Source organism: Trachemys scripta, chromosome 8 (assembly GCF_013100865.1).
Source record: "Trachemys scripta elegans isolate TJP31775 chromosome 8, CAS_Tse_1.0, whole genome shotgun sequence".
Classification (NCBI taxonomy): Eukaryota; Metazoa; Chordata; order Testudines; family Emydidae; genus Trachemys; species Trachemys scripta.
In genome coordinates, this window is record NC_048305.1 from 82,068,042 (window position 1) to 82,086,599 (window position 18,558).

Genomic DNA, 18,558 nt, shown 5'->3' on the forward strand with positions numbered 1-18,558 from the left:
TTTAGTAGTGATAGTGATAAATCAGTGATGGTGATAAACATTTCCTATGAAAGTTCTATAATTAGGCGGCAGAGCCACCACTATAAAAAGTAAGGGCCATCCAGAATTTGAACTTACAAGTGCACAGTTCACACCAATATTACCTTGCTTACAATGTGATGTTTAGGATGTAGTTTTAAGAGGGAAAACAGAGGTTTAAAATATTATTTATTTGGATTAAAACCTAAGTTGATCTAGAGGCCTTTCACCTGCGAGACCCTAAGTATCCAGCAGTTCAACATTCTTCTCACACCCCCATCCAAAAAATTATTTATTCAATACTCTTCCCATTCCCAAATCTCTCGGTCCAATCCCCAAGCCTCTGACCCAGCACCTCGGCATCATATGCTTCCCTTTCCCCTTGTACCTCACTGAGACGTGACTCATTAGTACACTAAAGACATTTTAATTTTATGTACCAGCAGTGGGTATAACTAACTCAAGACTATACCTGTCTTTGTAGATCCCTAATGCTGAGCCCTTCATCGGGGCCACCATTTAAATTCTAAATTATGTTCCAAGTATCTGCAACTATTTTGTAATCTATGGAGCATGGCTATTCTGCATTATGGGAGATGTAGTTCACTGAATGCATTCACCTGAAGGCAGTTATGTTTAATATAAGCATTTGGTCCGTGTTCTATGTGCCTAAAAAATGTAACTGGCAAAGCACATTCCGGAAAGTAATTTAAATTCATTAGGAACAGATTATATATAATGGGAAAACATTTCCACAGCTCCACAGCAAGCATTTCAGTTACTTCAGAAAATCCATTCTCTGGCATTTAAGCACTATTCATATCCATACATTCTGCTAATGATTTTTCAATTGTAGATGAACTTTGCAACATGAACTGCTTTACTTTTTTACATAGCATTAATTATGCTACAGAAGAATACTTTTTTTAACTAATTAAGAAAATACCCCAATTTACGAACACTCCGCCCTCCCCACCCCAGATGGGAAGCTGCAGCTCACTACCCAGTACTGCAGACCCCAGCTTTCCTAGTGTACTGTGACTATTAACCTTGGTTGTTGTTTTCTTGTCATAGTGGGATATGCAGTATCTGAAACTACACTTGAAGACAAATTAACTTACCAATGTTTTCAGTGGGCATTGAGACTCTAGTTGGTTCTAAGAGATTGTCAGCCAAGACAAAAGCCCCTTCTTCTAGTGTATCAAGTAACATTGTTGCAGCGTGTGCTTGTTCTGAAGAATTCATATCTTTCCAGGATTCTAGAGCTTCAGGCCTGAGCAGGTTGTTCACTGTGTCAACGATTGCCTGTATTCATTAGAAAACTATCATTAGGTGTGATTGCCCTAGGCAGTGGGAGAAAGTTTCCAACATTATCTGGTGACAATTATAATATTTATCTGTCAAGATGATTTACTGTGATTTAATGGCACCAGAAAATTATTTTCAACATAAAAATATTTCCAACCCTTTGTTGAACTAGCACAAATAGAGGTGAACTAGTCACCAGCAGTGTGTTATCTGTCACTGGTAAACATGCAGCTCTGGCTTGTTTCGTATCAGATATGAAGACTGCGTTATTAATGTGCTGAGAAATGTAAGAACCAATGCAAATGGTCTTGCCTGAAGCTTAATATTGAAGTTAATGTAAAAAAAATATAATTCACATTTAGAAAACACCAAAAATACCAAAGCCAGCATTCCAACGTTTAGGCTAAAAAGGCAATACTATTATCCTACAAACTTAACACAACACATGCAGCTACAGTACCATAATCTGTTGTCTAAGACAAACTCTCTCTTTTATTATAAGAGGCATGAAATGAAGTTGCCTCAGTAGTTATAAAATAGTCTGCACCACTCTCTCTCTCCTTTCCTGTACCTGTTGACAAATACTTGGAAGCTTACTAACTTCCATTCCTGCACAATGGTCATTTAACAAAGGAAATCAGTAGAGCAAACAAGATGCCCACTGACTGACCCTGTTATCTGTGAAAGCATAATTACAAAACTGAACAAAGTTCCCATTTTTGAAAGTCTGCACTGTGACAACTATATTATTATGTATTAGGGTTCATTAAGCTGCATATAAAACAACAGTAAGTAAGGAGAAAAGGGAATTTGAAGAGACATCATTACATTCTCTTTACAAAATAATCCAATCAATCACAGTAATCAGTTAATCAATTGAAGGCAGGCTCTTACACATTAATGCATAATGTAGCTGTGCATTGAATATGCCATGCATTGCTGAATCATTGTCCCATTTACCTAGTCATAATGTGTCATTAAGCACATATATAATTTGATCAGTTTAAAAGCACTGGGAATGGAAACGGAACACAAAAATATTGGTTTGGAATACTACACCGTGCACATGAATGATTAGGAAAAGTTGGTTGAGGCTATTGTCAGAGCAAGATTAATTAGCCTAATCCATCTTTATATCCTCTTTCTGCCAGCATTGTGAGCCACACAACCTTCCTGGCAGGTTGAAGATACTTCGAAGTGGCATTAAAAGGCTTTTTTTTTTTTCGTTCTCTAATGGGAGACAGAATAGTCAAAATGCTCACACTGATACTGCTGCAGCCATTAACTAGAGTGGAACAGAAATTGGTCTGCAGAGGCCAGATTCATTAGTCACCAAGAAATACAGATTGGAGCCTCTAATCTGAGGTACAATTGAATCCTCTGTCACAAAGTGGGAACTTGCTTCATTTGCATAGTGTAAGTCAGTTTTTGATTTGTAATTTCAAGAGGTTTGTTATTCTTATCTGAACAGAGAAGCTCATTTGAGACTCACTGAAAATGATATCGGTCAGAAATTAAGGTCGTGCTACTGTTTCTTGTGTATCTATATACCGTGCTGATTATATGCATTCATTAACTTGAAGCATGCCTTATTTACTACAGTACAATCTAACTCTATGTATTTCTTCAGTGGAATCAAAATGATTATCAATATAATAATATTTCTGAGGTGCGCTCTCCTCCCTGCTAAAGAGAGGGGGAAAAAATAAAAGACTATTTTTGTCCCAATGACACACGTGTCCTGGGCAACACACCAATTACTACATTTCCCATTAACCTATATCTTAAAAGGTGAACTGCAAATGAATTATGAAAATTCAGTCCATTCCAACAATATCTGCTGTGCTCCCCATTAACCAGGCTAAAAGGGACAATTAAAATATTATTATTTGAAATCTGATTCCACCACTCCTATTTCTTTTTTCCCTTTGGATCTCACAGTAACTATTCTTGCTGTGACCAACCAGCTCCCATTTCTATGCAAGGCTCTAGCCTGTGAAGGCTGGTGACTGGAGCAGTCCTATATAAAGGGGGGAATGTCAGATAAGAGGCTTTTCTTTTTATTATGTTGTGCGGTGTTTCAAAGTTTTTATTACCATTGTATTATATCCCGTAGGGTGTAAGCAAAAATTAATAATATTAAAAAAGAAACTTTGAAAAACCGTGCAATATAATTTTAAAAAGCCACTTACGTGATCCTCTCTAGGCCAGTTTCTTCCACTAGCAGTACTGAGTGGTGGCAGTGACATAACTGGCACAGCATCACAGTGTGGGAACTGGGCACTGCAGGGATGGAGGCTGCAGAATCTGCAAGAAACTGAAAGTCAGGTAACAATATACTGCATGCCCCTTGTAGCTTAGCTAATGGGGCACTTGGCGCATACTGTACTGTAAAGTTACAGGATGATTTTATTTTTATTTGCAGTCCACTCCCTTAAGTTGCTGAATCTGATCTTTGTAAAGACTCTTAAGAAAAATCTCTCGAATTTAAGATTGCACCTCAGAAAAAGCGAGAAACTAGCAATATGACACCATTTCTGTTTTATTGACATTTTTTCTCCACAAACATAACACAAGGAAACAGAGATATTATCATCTCCAAATCACAATACTCATTACTTTTCGATTGGGGGAAGGGAGGAGGAGAAGAGTTGTAAGCGCTGATCATTTGCTTATTCTGAGAGTATTATACCTGTGCAAAGCCAACATTTGTACAGTTGATATGGGGCACAAAACACATTTATCAAAGACTGAAATACATAGGATCATGCAGCAAGATGATAAAGCGTGGCAGGTTGCTGAAGCAGGGTGAAAGCAGGGTGACAGCACAGGAGAGATACCTTAAGGTAAGCCCTGCATGTCTTCTCTCGTTTTTGGAGCTTTTTAGTAAGAAAAAAGAAAATCAGAGGTTAGACACATTCTGGAAGCTACAGAAATATCCAAAAATTAGTCTGGTGTGTCAAATCTTCAGTATGCAGAGTCCAGATGTCTGTCTAGTTTTAGCCCAATGTACTTCCATGGGGCCATGCAACATTTTGAAGGACACTACTCCCCAACCATATACCTGGTTATAACCTTCCTTTCCTCCATCAATGGGAGTTCTGTTCAAACTATGAGTAGACTATGGGCATATGCTTGGTCTCTGGAGGAACTCTGCTCAGCAATATAGCTAGGCATTTTGAATAAAACCATCAACCACTCTTGCAAGAGCTAAAATCCCAAGACTGTAGTTGCCAGAGTGGGAGATGTGAGAGGATGGGATGGTCTTTCCAAAACAGACTGTGAGAAAAATCCTTAATTTATATTGTGCTGACTGAATCACAGTGGGCAAGAAGTTTAGCACTCACAACTGGAAAACTGGAATGATAATGTTATTATGATTCATATTCAAGAACATCAAGAGATATTTTTATCTGTGATAATATTTGCCAGTAGTAATAACATGTTTAATATACCCAATTATCATTAGTGACTAATGCTCAGGTCTTAAATGGACTACCAAAGGCTCTGATCCTGCATTAGGTTTCCATGAAGATACGCTACTCCCCAGAGTTCAATAGTGTCCCTTCTTCTCAAACCAGAGGTGATATATTCAATATTTAAATAAGCATACACACATTTTATATTTGAACCCAGTCATCTACTGAGCTTCATGTCAGCCAATTAATAAAATTTACACTTTATTGTGGATTTGTTTTTTTCTTAAATCTTTATTTGTACAGTAGGAGTAAAGCATAGATTTGGCAGTAATGTTTCTGAAAGGGAAAAAAGGATTATCCTAGCAAGTGGAGGTGTGGGAAGCTGTGTACCTTGTTATAACTCCGCCCAGCTGAGTCTTTTTCACTAGGCCTCAGTTCTTGCAGTTGAGCATCAAGAATGTCCACCAACTGTTCCATCAGCCTCACTGATGAACTCACATCACCAGCAAAAACTGGTCCTTTGGTGTGTTTAGCCAGTTCATTGGCAAGACTAGCAGCATTTTCTCCACTTCTGATCTGAAAAGACAATTTATATTATCTCAGCAGGATCCCTTGTTCTGCTTATGGCTTCCAATTCTGGTTCTCTGTATACCTTTGTTGTGGCAAAATAATCATTTGCACGTACATTGAAATCCACAACTAATTGAACCAATAACTTTATCTCAGAAGATTAAAAGTTCTTAGATCCATAACACACAAAGCAGTCAAAACCAGAAATTAGATTGGTGATTTTGGGCTAGATCTTCTATTTCATCTTCACTTTTATTTTACCACTGTTATCAGACACTAATAAATCTTTTTGTTCATACCAGTGTTTGAGCCATTTGAAAGTCAAGCAGCTGGTAGTGATGGCAAATTATTTAGTTTCATAAACCTCACTAAGGCTCACTAGGGAGGGGAAAAACAAAAAGTGATGCTGCATTCTAATCATATTCTGTTTTTAATGCACTTTTTTAGAATGCACTTTCTTCCATCATTTTCAGTTAGCTAAACATCTGCTTATACCGTACATATTTTGGTGTGCACTTTATAGTACTTGATTTATTAGGTGAATGTACTTTTTTTCTATTGAACATCAAAAAGCATGTTTGAATTTAATAGGAATGAAATTAAGCAAGCATGGACTCATTAAAAGAGTTTAATTTAGAAAACAGCTTACCAAAGAACACATGTGAACCTAGCTTTCAGTAAATGCTTTACAGACAAAGTATGCATAATTCTTTCTGCTTTTAAATTGAACAAAGAGTAATAAAGATGGTTTCAACATACAAAGCTGAATAATTTATGTTCAGAGTTAAAACCCTTAATCACTAGTGTGTATCATATTAAAGGGTTCCAACCAACCTTCTGAGCCAGCTGATTTACCCAGTGTGAGGTACAGTTGCTAAGATCAGGGCCCTTAGGGTTCCATGTTCCAGTGGAAACCATGCAGAGATACGAGGCAGTTCCTACAACAGATGTAGAAACAACAGTGAAATTGAAACCATTTTTCTGCATGCATTCGGGAAATCAGCTACAATGCACTCCAAACTCTTTATTAAATTTTGAATAGCACTAGTGGAAACAACTGACAAAATGTAAGAAAATAATGTAAATTACAAACGGCAATATACAAATCAGGGTAAAGTATCAGACTTTTACAGCAAACAAACAAAAATCTCTTGATTTTCCCTGGAAATCATCCAGAGAGCAGCTCATAATGGGAAAGGCAGCTGTAAGCAAGCTTCTCTACAGTTCTCAAGCAAAGACCTAAGATTTGCCCTGGATTCTTGAGAAGTGTGTGTGAGGTCATTCTGTATCTATTATCAAATGCCTTTTATATATCAAAGCCTGAACAAACACTACATACTCTGAGTAACAAAAATCATGACAGTTTGAGATTACCCAAAACAAAAAATGCCATAAAAGAGTTGTCCATTCCTTTTCAAACATTTACTTGAGATCAAGAGTTTTTTTAAGGCAATACCTCGAGTTCCTTTGGGACAAGGGCGTTCAACCATCATTCCTCTTTGCGTCTGAGGCCAGCTAATCCCCCTGGCCTCATCAGGTTCACAGAATCTCTCTGGCAAAGGGAAAAAACTTGTCACAGGAGGAATTTTCGTTGTGGAAACTGCTGGTGGTGGCTTGGGCCCTCTGCTTCCTTCCTTTGTGCCTCCAGCTAATGTTGTGCTTATGGGGCCTTTCTGTGAAGTCGTGCTTATGGTTGACACAGTGGTTTTGTATAGCTCTGCTGAAGAAGTTATTGTCACTGCGGTAGTAGGCACTGTAGGAGAAAATAAGAGTAATAAAAATAATTGTTCTTCAAAATAGTGAAGAAAGGTAAAAAAAGGTTATGTGATTTTACATGATTCTCTTGTGTCTTTTTTTCTTTCTTTCAGTATCAATCTTTTGCGCTCTCTACTGTCACTGTTAAGCGTATAATTCTGAATGAGTTTCTATTCTTTTTTTAATTCTCTCAGTCTCAAATTAACATGATGGTTCAGTACATTTTGTTTACACCTTCTCTCTGATACAAATTGATAGTTACATTGCTAAAGGCCGAGAGGCACTGGTAATGAATTATCAGTACATGACAAATACACATAAAACAATTAAACATGTTCTAATCACCTTAAAAAAGAGCAGTATGATAGAGTAATTTAAATCAATGTGCTGTAAACAATCAAGCTCAGTGTAACAACAAAAAATTGTGGGCTGTAAATAACTAGGCCATTTAAAATCTAAAAAACATCGTCACCCACTCTACACCTTGCAGGAAAATAATTACTGTAACATCTTCTCATCCAGCATCATTCTTGCTTGATTAGATCCCAACAGAAGAAAAAGCCTAGCATGTATGTGTTGTCTTAGTTTTTGATCATCTCAGGTTTTAACATTTTTTTTTAATATATAAAGCGGGTATGAAGAAACAAGTAATTCAAGCCTGTGGCAAATACATGGCTTAATCTTCTGTGTCAAGACAACACTGGGTTAGACCAAATAATTTCTGATTTGAGACCCACAACCGATTGATTCTGCTGACCCACATACGGAATGTACTAACAAATAATCCTTGTACTGATGGAGTACAGAACAGATCTGTTTGGAGTCCTATTAGGCTACAGAAGTATAATATTGGTATCTATGAATATTATGCTCACCATCATAATTTGTTCATCTGATAGCAATAAGGGCCAGCGGAAGAATGCAGCTGCATCATTTGTTATTTCTGCATCTCCACAGGCATGCATGATGCTTTACAGACAAAGAAAAGACAAGCCTCTGTCCTTTATTTAAAATGAAGAATTTAAAATGAAGGACAGGTATTTACTTCACCTCTTGTCAGACATACTGGAAACAAATGGATTTGACATTTTTCAGTTTTTGGGGTTGTTGGGTTTGGGGTTTTTTTGTTATTTCTCATAGGCTTATATAATAATAAAATAATATATGGAGATATACCTTTCTCCTAGAACTGGAAGGGACCCTGAAAGGTCATTGAGTCCAGCCCCCTGCCTTCTCTAGCAGGACCACTTCACTAGCAGGACCAAGTACTGATTTTGCCCCAGATACCTAAGTGGCCCCCTCAAAGATTGAACTCACAACCCTGGGCTTACCCTAATCATACAAAGGGAATTTTCACCTCATGTCCTTGGGCTATGATTTATCAAAAATATACATACTTGAAAATAAATTATACCGCGAGTGTAAACAAGTGTACCCGAGCTGTCTTTCAGATTTTTTTGAATTTTTCAAAAAATGTTTTAAGAGTCTCAAATGTTGTTTACACATTTCACGTTACACATCTTTTTTTATTAAAATCCTTTTTCACATTACTCACTTATAACAATTCTTCATGGATAAATGTTTTATAGACAACATCAACTGACCTTGCTAAAATATAAATTTACATGGCAATTTTTGATTTGTTTTCAGTTTCAAGTTCTTAAAGAGCAAACTAAATTTCTTGTAAAAACAATATATGCAAAGATATTCTTTCTGACATTACTCTCCATCTCAATCAGAAACTTCTTAAGTTTGCATCTTATTTCCAGTCTAATTTATTTACTGTTTGAGTACTGCCTGTGTAATCCTGCTGAACTTCTTGCCTACCCAGCTGCAGCAAAAACCTATTCAAACCTATCTTTTTTTTGTAAGTATTTGCATGACATCTTGTGAAACCTCTGTAATTTTCTTTTGATTACAATGCAGCCAGGCTTTCAGTGCTTTCTCAATTAACATTTGTCAAAAGCATCACAATCACTTGAAGAAGTGTCAAGTAACTGCTGCTGAATCAGGTGCTGAGGGGTGGGGAGGGGAGAATGGAGCAGGGGAGAACGGATTATAACTATTATCCTATATATCCCATGATACACAGTGCTAATTAGTACATATTTAATCAATGAAATCTGTATTAACAATATTGCAATTAGTACTGTTATTAGACCTTTACTTTTGGTTTTGGGACAAGAATAGTCTAAATATTATAGGAACTAGCTAAATATCAGTAAAAGGACTCATGACAAATATTTGAAATTCAATAGTGAGGTGACTATTTTAAGAACACACAATTTCATACTGCATCTCTGAGTGCAGCTGATTTGCTATAGACTATTTTCAATGCTACCCATTAAAATAAATGATATAGCACATCTACTTTGGTTTTAAGGGGATGATCTGCAAATACTGGTAATAAGAAAGACATTTTAAAAATTATTTATAATCCCTAATTAGTAATAACATAAAATCACAAAAATAAAATGTATTTTAAAAAACTATCTACAAAATACTTTTCTCAAGACCTGAGTGGAATTGCATATCCGAAAGAGCACACTACAATAATTCAAATGGAGTTGGAAGTGCAGGAAAGGAGAAGCACCTTCAGTGGAAAATGTTAAAAAAATGACAATTCACGAAATCACTTTTGAAAAACATCTAGCATTTAAAAGGCAGGTCATTTTGTATTTAAGGAACTATGGGAGGATTTAATCTACAATGTAATAGAAAATTTCTATTTAGATGCAAAACTGGAGTTTATTCTTTTTTTCATTGCAACTTAATTCAAATAATGACTATTAGGTAATATCTGTACAGCACTAGGAAGGAGAGAACATGCAAGCCTGATATGCCATCAACCAGAACTTTTACAATGAGGAGGTGACAGCTGTCGAGTAACTGCTTACACCCCAGGACTGCATCTCAGCGTCAGGTAGAAAATCACCCTCTTGTGCCCAGAAGCGGGGATGGGACTGTAGGGGGTTAAGCTATGTTTAATTTGCCTCCCACATCAAAACTAAAGCAGTTACGAAATCTCATTTTGTTTGGTCTTAACTTTTAGACTGGGCTACAATACTTGTGGCAATGGGAGGAGGAAAACTTCCCTTAAAAAAAAATTTTTTTTGTGAGAATGTGTTCAACTGAAACTGGACTGCACAAACAAGTAAAAATACAAACAAAAAGAGGTAAATGTAATTATTGTGTAGATGATAAATTAGCTTACATTTATATCCTATACATATACATGCTTTTTCCTAAACCAAATTTAAATTAATACTCAAACTATCCAAATAGGGTTGCCAACTTTCTAATTGCACAAACCTGAACACCCTTGCCCTGCCCCTTCCCCTGAGGCCATGCCCCTTCTCTGAGGCTCTGCTCCTGCTAACTCCATCTCACCTCCCTCCGTCACTCACTCTCCCCCACCCTCACTCACTTTCACTGGGCTGGGGCAGGGGTTGGGGTGCAGGGGACTGAGGGCCTGGGATGGGGGTGTGGGCTCTGGGGTGGGGCCAGAAATGAGGAATTCATAGTGTGGGAGGGGGCTCCAGGCTAGGGCAGGGAGTTGGGGTGCAGGAGGGGATGAGGGCTCTGGGGTGAGAGGTTTGGGATGCAGGAGCGGGCTCTGGGTGAGAGCCGAGGTGTTCGGAGTGCAGGAGGGGACTCCGGTTAGGGGCCAAGGGGTTCAGAGTGCAGGAGGGGGCTCTGGTCGGGGGCCGAGGATGCTCAAGGCTGGGGTATAGGAGGCGGTTGGGGGTGCGGGCTCTGGGAGGGAGTTGGCTCAGGGATGCGGGCTCCGGTTGGGCAGCGCTTACCTCGATCGGCTCCTGGAAGCGACCGGCATGTCCCTCCGGCTCCTAGGCTCAGGGCCACGGTTCCCGGCCAATAGGAGCTGCGGAGTTGGTGCTTGGGGTGGGGGCAGCGCATGGAGACACACACCCCCTCTCTACCCCGGCCGACCTTGTGCCTAGGAGCTGAACATCCCGGCCGCTTTTGGGGGCCGTGTGGAGCCAGGGCAGGTAGGGAACCTTCTTTAGCCTCACTGCGCCACCAACCAGATTTTTAGCGGCCTATTAAAATCTCCTGGATTGCTTTCAATAGTCACCGGGAGATCGAGGCTGATTCCGGTAGACTCCCAGCCAATCCGGGAGGGTTGGGACCCCTCTACCCAAATGGATTACTCCTTCCCCGAATGAAAATGTAGGAATCACTGGGGTGAAATACAGCAACTGTTTAACAGTGTGCTATGTAACAGAATAGCTTAACAATTTAAGACAGGGAGTAAATGATAATTTCCCCCCCAATGGAAAGTGTAATTTAGATAGTAAAGGCCAGATTACTAAAGGTATTTTGGCACCTAAATATGCTCGTAACTTCTTTTCAAAATCCCACTAGGCATCTAAGTGCCTAACTCTCACTGAAATGCCTGACTCCCATTGACTTTAATGGAAGTTGGGGCCTAGGCACTTTTAAAAATTCTACAAGGTTCCTATCTGCATCTTTAGGTGCCTAAATACCTTTAAAAATCTGGCTTTAAATCCCAATGACTTTCAATGAGATGTAGCCGCTTACGTGCCTAAATCAATTCTGAAAACAAGACTCAGGGCTTGTTACAACTTAAAACGCTGCCCCACTGCAGCTGCACCGCAGTAACGCTTCAGTGAAGCTACTACCTATGCCGACAGGAGGGCTTCCCCCATTGGCATAGGTATCGTACCTCCCTGAGAGGCGGTAGCAAGGTCTACAGGCAAATTCTCCTGTTGACATAGCGCTGTCTATACCATGGGCTAGGCTGGTTTAACTGCATCGCTCAGAGGTCTGGATTTTTCATACTCTTGAGCAACATAGTTATACTGATTTTATTTCCGGGCTTAGACCAGGCCTGAGGCTTCTAAGTCACTTAAGCACTTTTGAAAATTTTACCCCAACAAAGTAACAACAGACACATTGGCTAGGTCACTGCAATTAACACTTCCTATGCTCACAAACAGTGCCGTGGGATTTGAAATACCCCATAAGTAGCAAGGAACTTTGTTTTACATTTCTTCTGAAAGATGGCCGCCTAGCACAGACCTGGGTATTGTTTTAATTTTGACTCAGGGAAATCACCAACACTTCCTGCAGCACCTAGGTATTAAGAAGTTGCGCAGCCAGCTATTAACCCAGCCAATCCTGCTTAGTTGAGAACACAAAGTTAGCATAACCCAGGGGTCAGGAATGTTTGGCACATGGCTCGCCAGGGTAAGCACCCTGGCGGGCCAGGTCAGTTTATTTACCTGCTGACGGGGCAGGTTCGGCCGATCTCTGCCCCCACTGGCCGCGGTTTGCTGTCCCGGGCCAAAGGGGGTGGCGAGAAGCGGCGCGGGCGAGCGATGTGCTGGCAGTGGCTTCCCGCCGCCCCCATTGGCCCGGGACGGCAAACCGCATGCTTACCCTGTTGAGCTGTGTGCCAAACGTTGCCGATCCCTGGCATAACCCATGTTCTTAATTGATATCTACACATGATAATAAAGGTTTCAATAAACTAGCAAAATTGCTACAGTTGAAAACTGGGTTAATCGGCTACCATTATCTCATCTCTTTCACCATGACCACTCCTCAATCAATCAGCAGCATGAGATAATGGCGGAGATCTGATTTTCTTTAGCTGTTTGCTGCATGGCTCCTTGGAAGATTCTTGGGGTGATAAAGATTTATTTGCACTAACTTCCCATTATTTTAAGGCCTGGGTATTGGCACTCTACACACACCCACAGCTGCTATATTTTCCTGCAGTGATCTGATAAAATGTAATGATAGTTAACATGCTGCAAATAAGGAGAATGAACTCCAGTTTGAACTGTTTTGCACGGTTAGCACAAATTGGAATGAACATAGATTAAATCTTCCCCTAATTCACTGAGAAAAGAATCTGCCTTCTCTTTGATGCCAAAAAGCATTACAATGTAACAACATATCCATTTTTGAAAATACCCCCTGCTCCTCCTAATTCTTTCAATTTAGAAAGTATTTTATTCCTGAATTTCTTCTGCCTTCTTGCATTCTTTGGGTGTCTGTGAGTTCCAGATCCAGGGTGAGCCCGTCATCCCCCTGGCAGAGGGGCAGGCATATCAGTACTTGGGCACGCCAACAGGTTTCCATGTCCGGCAGACACCCAAGAACACCATCCAGGAGATCTTGCAGGATGCCGCCAAGATTGACGCCTCTCTGCTGGCACCATGGCAGAAGATAAACGCCCTGAACACCTTCCTGATCCCACGCATCTCGTTCACCCTAAGGGGATCCGCCGTGGCAAAGGTGCCCCTCAACAAGGCAGACAAGATCATCTGGCAGCTGGCGAAGAAGTGGCTGTTCTTTCCCCAGAGAGCCAGCAATGAGCTGGTCTACCTCACCCACAGGCATGGCGGCGCGAACGTCCCCCGCCTGGGTGATCTGTGCGATGTCACGGTAATCACCCACGCCTTCCGCCTGCTGACATGTCCCGATGCCACGGTAAGGAACATCGTGGCAAACGCCCGGCGTGATGCGACAGAGAAGCGGATCGGCAGAGCCCCTTCCAACCAAGACATCACCACCTTCCTGAGCGGCTCCCTGGATGGGGAAATTGGACGGGACAGGCGCGACATCACTTCACTGTGGTCCCGCACTCGCAACGCCACGCGTCGCCTGGGGAAGCGCATTGGCTGCTGCTGGGAGTGCTGCGAGGAGCGCCAGGAGCTGGGAGTCCGGGTGCTACAGATCAGGTCTGATGACAACACCATCGTCACCCCAAGTGCCAGGGGCTTGCTGGAGAGGACCCTGAAGGCTGCCATCCACTCACTGTATGTGGAAACCCTGAAGTGTAAACCGGACCAGGGTAAAGCCTTTGAGTTGACCAGCAACTTCCTCGTCAGGAGCGGTTTCACTCATTTTACCGACTGGCAGTTCATCCACCGTGCCCGGCTCAACTGCGTCCTGCTCAACGGAGCCATCCACCATGGGAACCGAGACAGGAAATGTGGCTATTCCAAGGAGACGCTGCCCCACGTCCTATGCAGCTGCAAACCCCACTCCAGAGCCTGGCAGCTACGCCACAACGCCATCCAGAACCGCCTGGTGAAAACCATTGCACCACACCTGGGGGAGATCTCCGTGAACTGCGCCATCCCCGGTACCAACAGCCAGCTACAACCTGATGTCGTCGTCACCGACGAGGCCCAGAAAAAGATCATCCTCGTCGACATCACGATCTTCTTTGATAACAGGACCCCGGTATTTTGTGAAGCCCGAGATCGTAAGCTGGAAAAGTACGCCCTCCTGGCCGACACTCTGAGAGTGAAGGGCTACGAGGTGCAGATGGACGTCCTGATCATCAGAGCCCTGCAACGAGTGTGTGCTGCGGACCTGCAGGATTTGTCAACGCTATGCATGGCTCATGCGGTGCCTCATGGTCTCAGACACCATCCGATGGTCCAGGGACATCTACATCAGGCACATCACTGGCCACTGACAGTACCAGGAGGCGTGAGCCAGAGTGACATCGTTCTTCGACTACGAGAAAGGGACCAAGAGACTTTCTCCACTGGATCATATGAACTGGAACCATAAACTCCCTGAACATTAAATCTCACTAAATGAGAGTCAATCCATCCTCATCATCATATCCACTCATTATACTCCACACCCGAACATAGCCACTTTATGAACTTCTGTACTTTGCCCCATCAACCTTTTACCCCCAGTCGGGGATATTGCAGATTATGTATTCCTTATGCCACCCGATCTTAAACCAAACTTTGCACCCTCGATAATCTGTGTGTTATTCCCTGATAACCAGAAACTTCTATGCTTAAACTCTGTACCGTTCACTTTTTTTTAATCATCATCTTAATAAAATCTTTACATCTGAAAAAATGCAGTATCCTCACCCACACGGCTTGCCAGGCAAGTAAAGAAGAATCTGGTATGGTTTACACACTTGTTTTGAGTTGCATCTGTTTATTATTTTAAGTCCAAATATATTTTATTACGAATTTAGGAATATAACTTTTTAAAAACTTATCTTTTCACTTAACCCAAGAAACCACATTCCTACACAGTTTTTATGTGGTGTTCAATCATACGAAGTATCAAAGTGCTGTGGAGGGAGCGGTAGCATAGAGACTACTTTACAGAACTTTGTACAGTAATTCCCATAAGTGCAGAGCGGGGGAAAATAGCATACAAAGGATGAAGTCAAGGGAAGGGACTGTGAAGGAGAGAAAAGGCCGATACGATATCGGTCTGTTTCTTGGTGCAAGAGAGTACTTTGGTCACAACACTCTGAATTCCTGAAGGAATGAGGACAATTGTAAAATAGACAATTGCAATAGGAGAGATTGTGATTAAAACATGGATAAAGGTTTCAGCAAAGGCAGGGTCAAAGTAAGGTCAAATACTGGCAATATTCTAGAGATTGCAGTAGGCAGAATTAAACATAAGGAAGACATCTGAAGAAGGAAAACATAGGTCTGAGGTCAAGAACGAGTCCAAGATTTTTGGCCTTGGGAGTAATGTGAATGTCTGACTTCAGGCGTGCGAGTCAGATATGACAAAGAAGTCTTTTTACCCAGGAGGACTTCAGTCTTTGAAACACTCAGCATTTGGAAGTTATGGTGTAGCCAAGCATTGACAGAGTCAAGACAGCAGATAGACAGGTGACAGAAGGATCAGAGAGAGTCATTACTGCTCCCATTCCAAAGAGAAGTGACACAGATTGCTAAATTTTCCATAACGGCCCCAAATTAACCATTCCAACAGAAGAAGTCAAAGCCAGGACGTCTGCTTTTGCAGCACTAACTCTATGACATCATTAAATGCATGATACTAGGGTATTTTAGGACAAGGCAGCAAAACACTAAGGTGCTATGGTTAAAAGATGTAGAAACAACACCCAACTTTATAAATAGACAGTTAAGAACATAAGAATGGCCATACTGAGTCAGAGAAATAGTCCATCTAGCCCAGTATCCTGTCTTCTGACAGTGGCTAGTGCCAGATCCTTCAGACGGAATGAACAGAACAGGGCAATTATCACGTGACCCATTCCAACATCCAGTCCCAGCTTCTGGCAGACAGATGTTTAGGGACACCCAGAGCATGGGGTTGCATCCCTGACTATATTGGCTAATAACCATTGGTGGACCTATCCTCCCTGAACTTACCTAATTCTTTTTTGAACCCAGTTATACTTTTGGCCATCACAACACCATCTGAAAATGAGTTCCGCATATAAAGTGTGCATTGACAGTTGTTATAAATGATCTTGTGCAACTACAAACAAACAAAACCAATGATCTCAAAATTTGACCTCCAGTCTACCAATAAGTGTCTTACACATAAAGACACCACAATCACATTGTACTGTAATAAGAAAACTGATGGTCAATTTTCACAGATTAATTTAATATTATGCTGACACTAAAGTCATCTGAGTATTTTATACAAACAAAATATTGGTTTTAAGGGCTGTCTTCCTAATCCCGCTATGACTTTATTTTTGTGTATTTAAAGGGCATTCATATTAGGCAGCTTATGTCCCTCTTCAATGTGCTGTTTCTTTAACTATGGGGAGCTGGCTTAGGGTATGTTTACACTGACGCTCAGAGAGTGCTTCCCAGCACGGATAGACAGACTCCTGCTAGCTCTTCTCGAGCTAGCTAAAAATACCCACTGACCAGCAGCTCGGGCTAGCTGAGTACAAAACTGCTCTGACCCCCCGATACACACCCAGGTGGCTAGACTGAGCCGGTGCTCAGGCTACACTGCTATTTTTAGCATGCTCGCTAACACAAATCCATCTACCCAACCTGGGACGAATGATCTCAGCTGCAGTGTAGACATACCTTTAGATTGAAGGAGACGAGGTAAAATTTATTTTTAGTTCTTATGTGTATATATGTATGTGTTATATATTAGGTTATATATATTAGGGCTGTCGATTAATCGCAGTTAACTCACGTGATTAACTCAAAAAATGAATCGCAGTTTTAATAACACTGTTAAACAATAGAATACCAATTAAAATTTATTAAATATTTTTGATGTTTTTCTACATTTTCAAATATATCAATTTCAATTATAACACAGAATACGAAGTGTACACTGATCACTTTGTATTATTTTTATTACAAATATTTGCACTGTAAAAATGATAAACAAAAGAAATAGTATTTTTCAGTTCACCTCCTACAAGTACTGTAGTACGGTCTCTTTATCATGCAAGTGCAACTTACAAATGTAGATTTTTTTGTTATATAACTGCACTCAAACACATAACAATGTGAAACTTTAGAGCCTACAAGTCCACTCAGTCCTATTTCTTGTTCATCCAGTCGCTAAGAGAAACAAGTACATAGATTTATTTGTGTGTCTGTAGTAAAATAAAATTAAAAATCAATATACAGTCACTGTCTTCCACTGAGCTTAGAACTGCAACAGGATAATTACACAGAGACTCTCAAGCCACCACCAAAATTTTCTAAAGATACCTTCATGGACGAACAGTGAAAACACTGTGTTCTATATAAGGAAGGGAAGAGTAGTATTAGCAAAGAGCTCAAAAAGCTTTTTACTCCCTTTCAAGCTCTGACTAATAAAATAATTCCCTTTGACTAGAGCTCCAATAGTGAAACGAACACTAGGGCAGTTGCCCCAGTCCCATAAAATACTTAGAACCAGCATCTGTTTTCCAATTGACCCCATCATCATTAAACATTCTGCAGCATCCAGTTACAACACATAACAACATTCCAAAAACAATCTAAGGCTTGGTCTACATACAGTTTTTGTACCAATATAATTATGTCAGGGTGTGGGATTTTTTTTATCAAAATAGGTATACCTGTACAACCGTTAGTGTGGACGCAACAATAGTAGTACGAAGGTACCTTATATCAGCATAGCTTGTTCTCCTTCCCATACTAAGAATAGCTATACTGGTAAAAAGCACCCTTATTCCAATATAACTGTGTTCGCACTAGTGGGAATGGTACCGCTTTGACTATACTAGTATAACTGAAGTGGCACAACTTTTGTGCATAGTAGACAAGACCTTACTGTAAGACTTTCTGAAGTGGCAAAAAAAGTTACTAAATGTACACATTAATGACATGAGAAGTGAAACATTTGCCTTCAATGATAAAAAAGCTTGTCAAAATTCTTCCCTTTCCCTGTATCTCCCTTGCCAAAATGTTCCACACAGAGTAGTTCTTCATGAATTTACTCTATCTCTAGGTATTAACTTGTGGTTCATACTTGTTGAAGTCATTTCTTATGAGATCTGTGTCCCAAAAGGCCTCTTTTGGGGAAGAGAAGGGGGACGGGGGTGGGGGGGGGAGGAAGAGAGCTGATGCAGATAGTTGTGCTCATTTCAGATTAACTGCAATTGTTACAGACTTACCTGGAAGACTAATGTGTAATTCCACAATGTCATCATCTGCTAGAAAGATGTAGGATAATCTTGTCTAAGCAGATACTG

At 40.7% G+C, this 18,558-nt stretch overlaps 1 protein-coding gene across 24 annotated transcripts in view; it reads right to left on the reverse strand.

The window, feature by feature from the left end:
• The window catches only part of ADGRL2 (adhesion G protein-coupled receptor L2), a 194,649-nt gene that overhangs the window by 36,842 nt on the left and 139,249 nt on the right, over positions 1-18,558 (reverse strand). For 17 of the 24 annotated variants that reach the window (XM_034779315.1, XM_034779311.1, XM_034779314.1 and 14 more), the window contains 5 exons: positions 6,772-7,068; positions 6,150-6,253; positions 5,136-5,321; positions 4,167-4,205; positions 1,140-1,323 (listed from right to left, as the gene is read on the reverse strand). In XM_034779315.1, coding sequence (XP_034635206.1) covers positions 1,140-1,323; positions 4,167-4,205; positions 5,136-5,321; positions 6,150-6,253; positions 6,772-7,068 — 810 coding nt within the window. The remainder of the gene's footprint in view (positions 1-1,139; positions 1,324-4,166; positions 4,206-5,135; positions 5,322-6,149; positions 6,254-6,771; positions 7,069-18,558) is intronic. The other 7 variants (XM_034779316.1, XM_034779319.1, XM_034779337.1 and 4 more) reach the window with 1 other exon arrangement.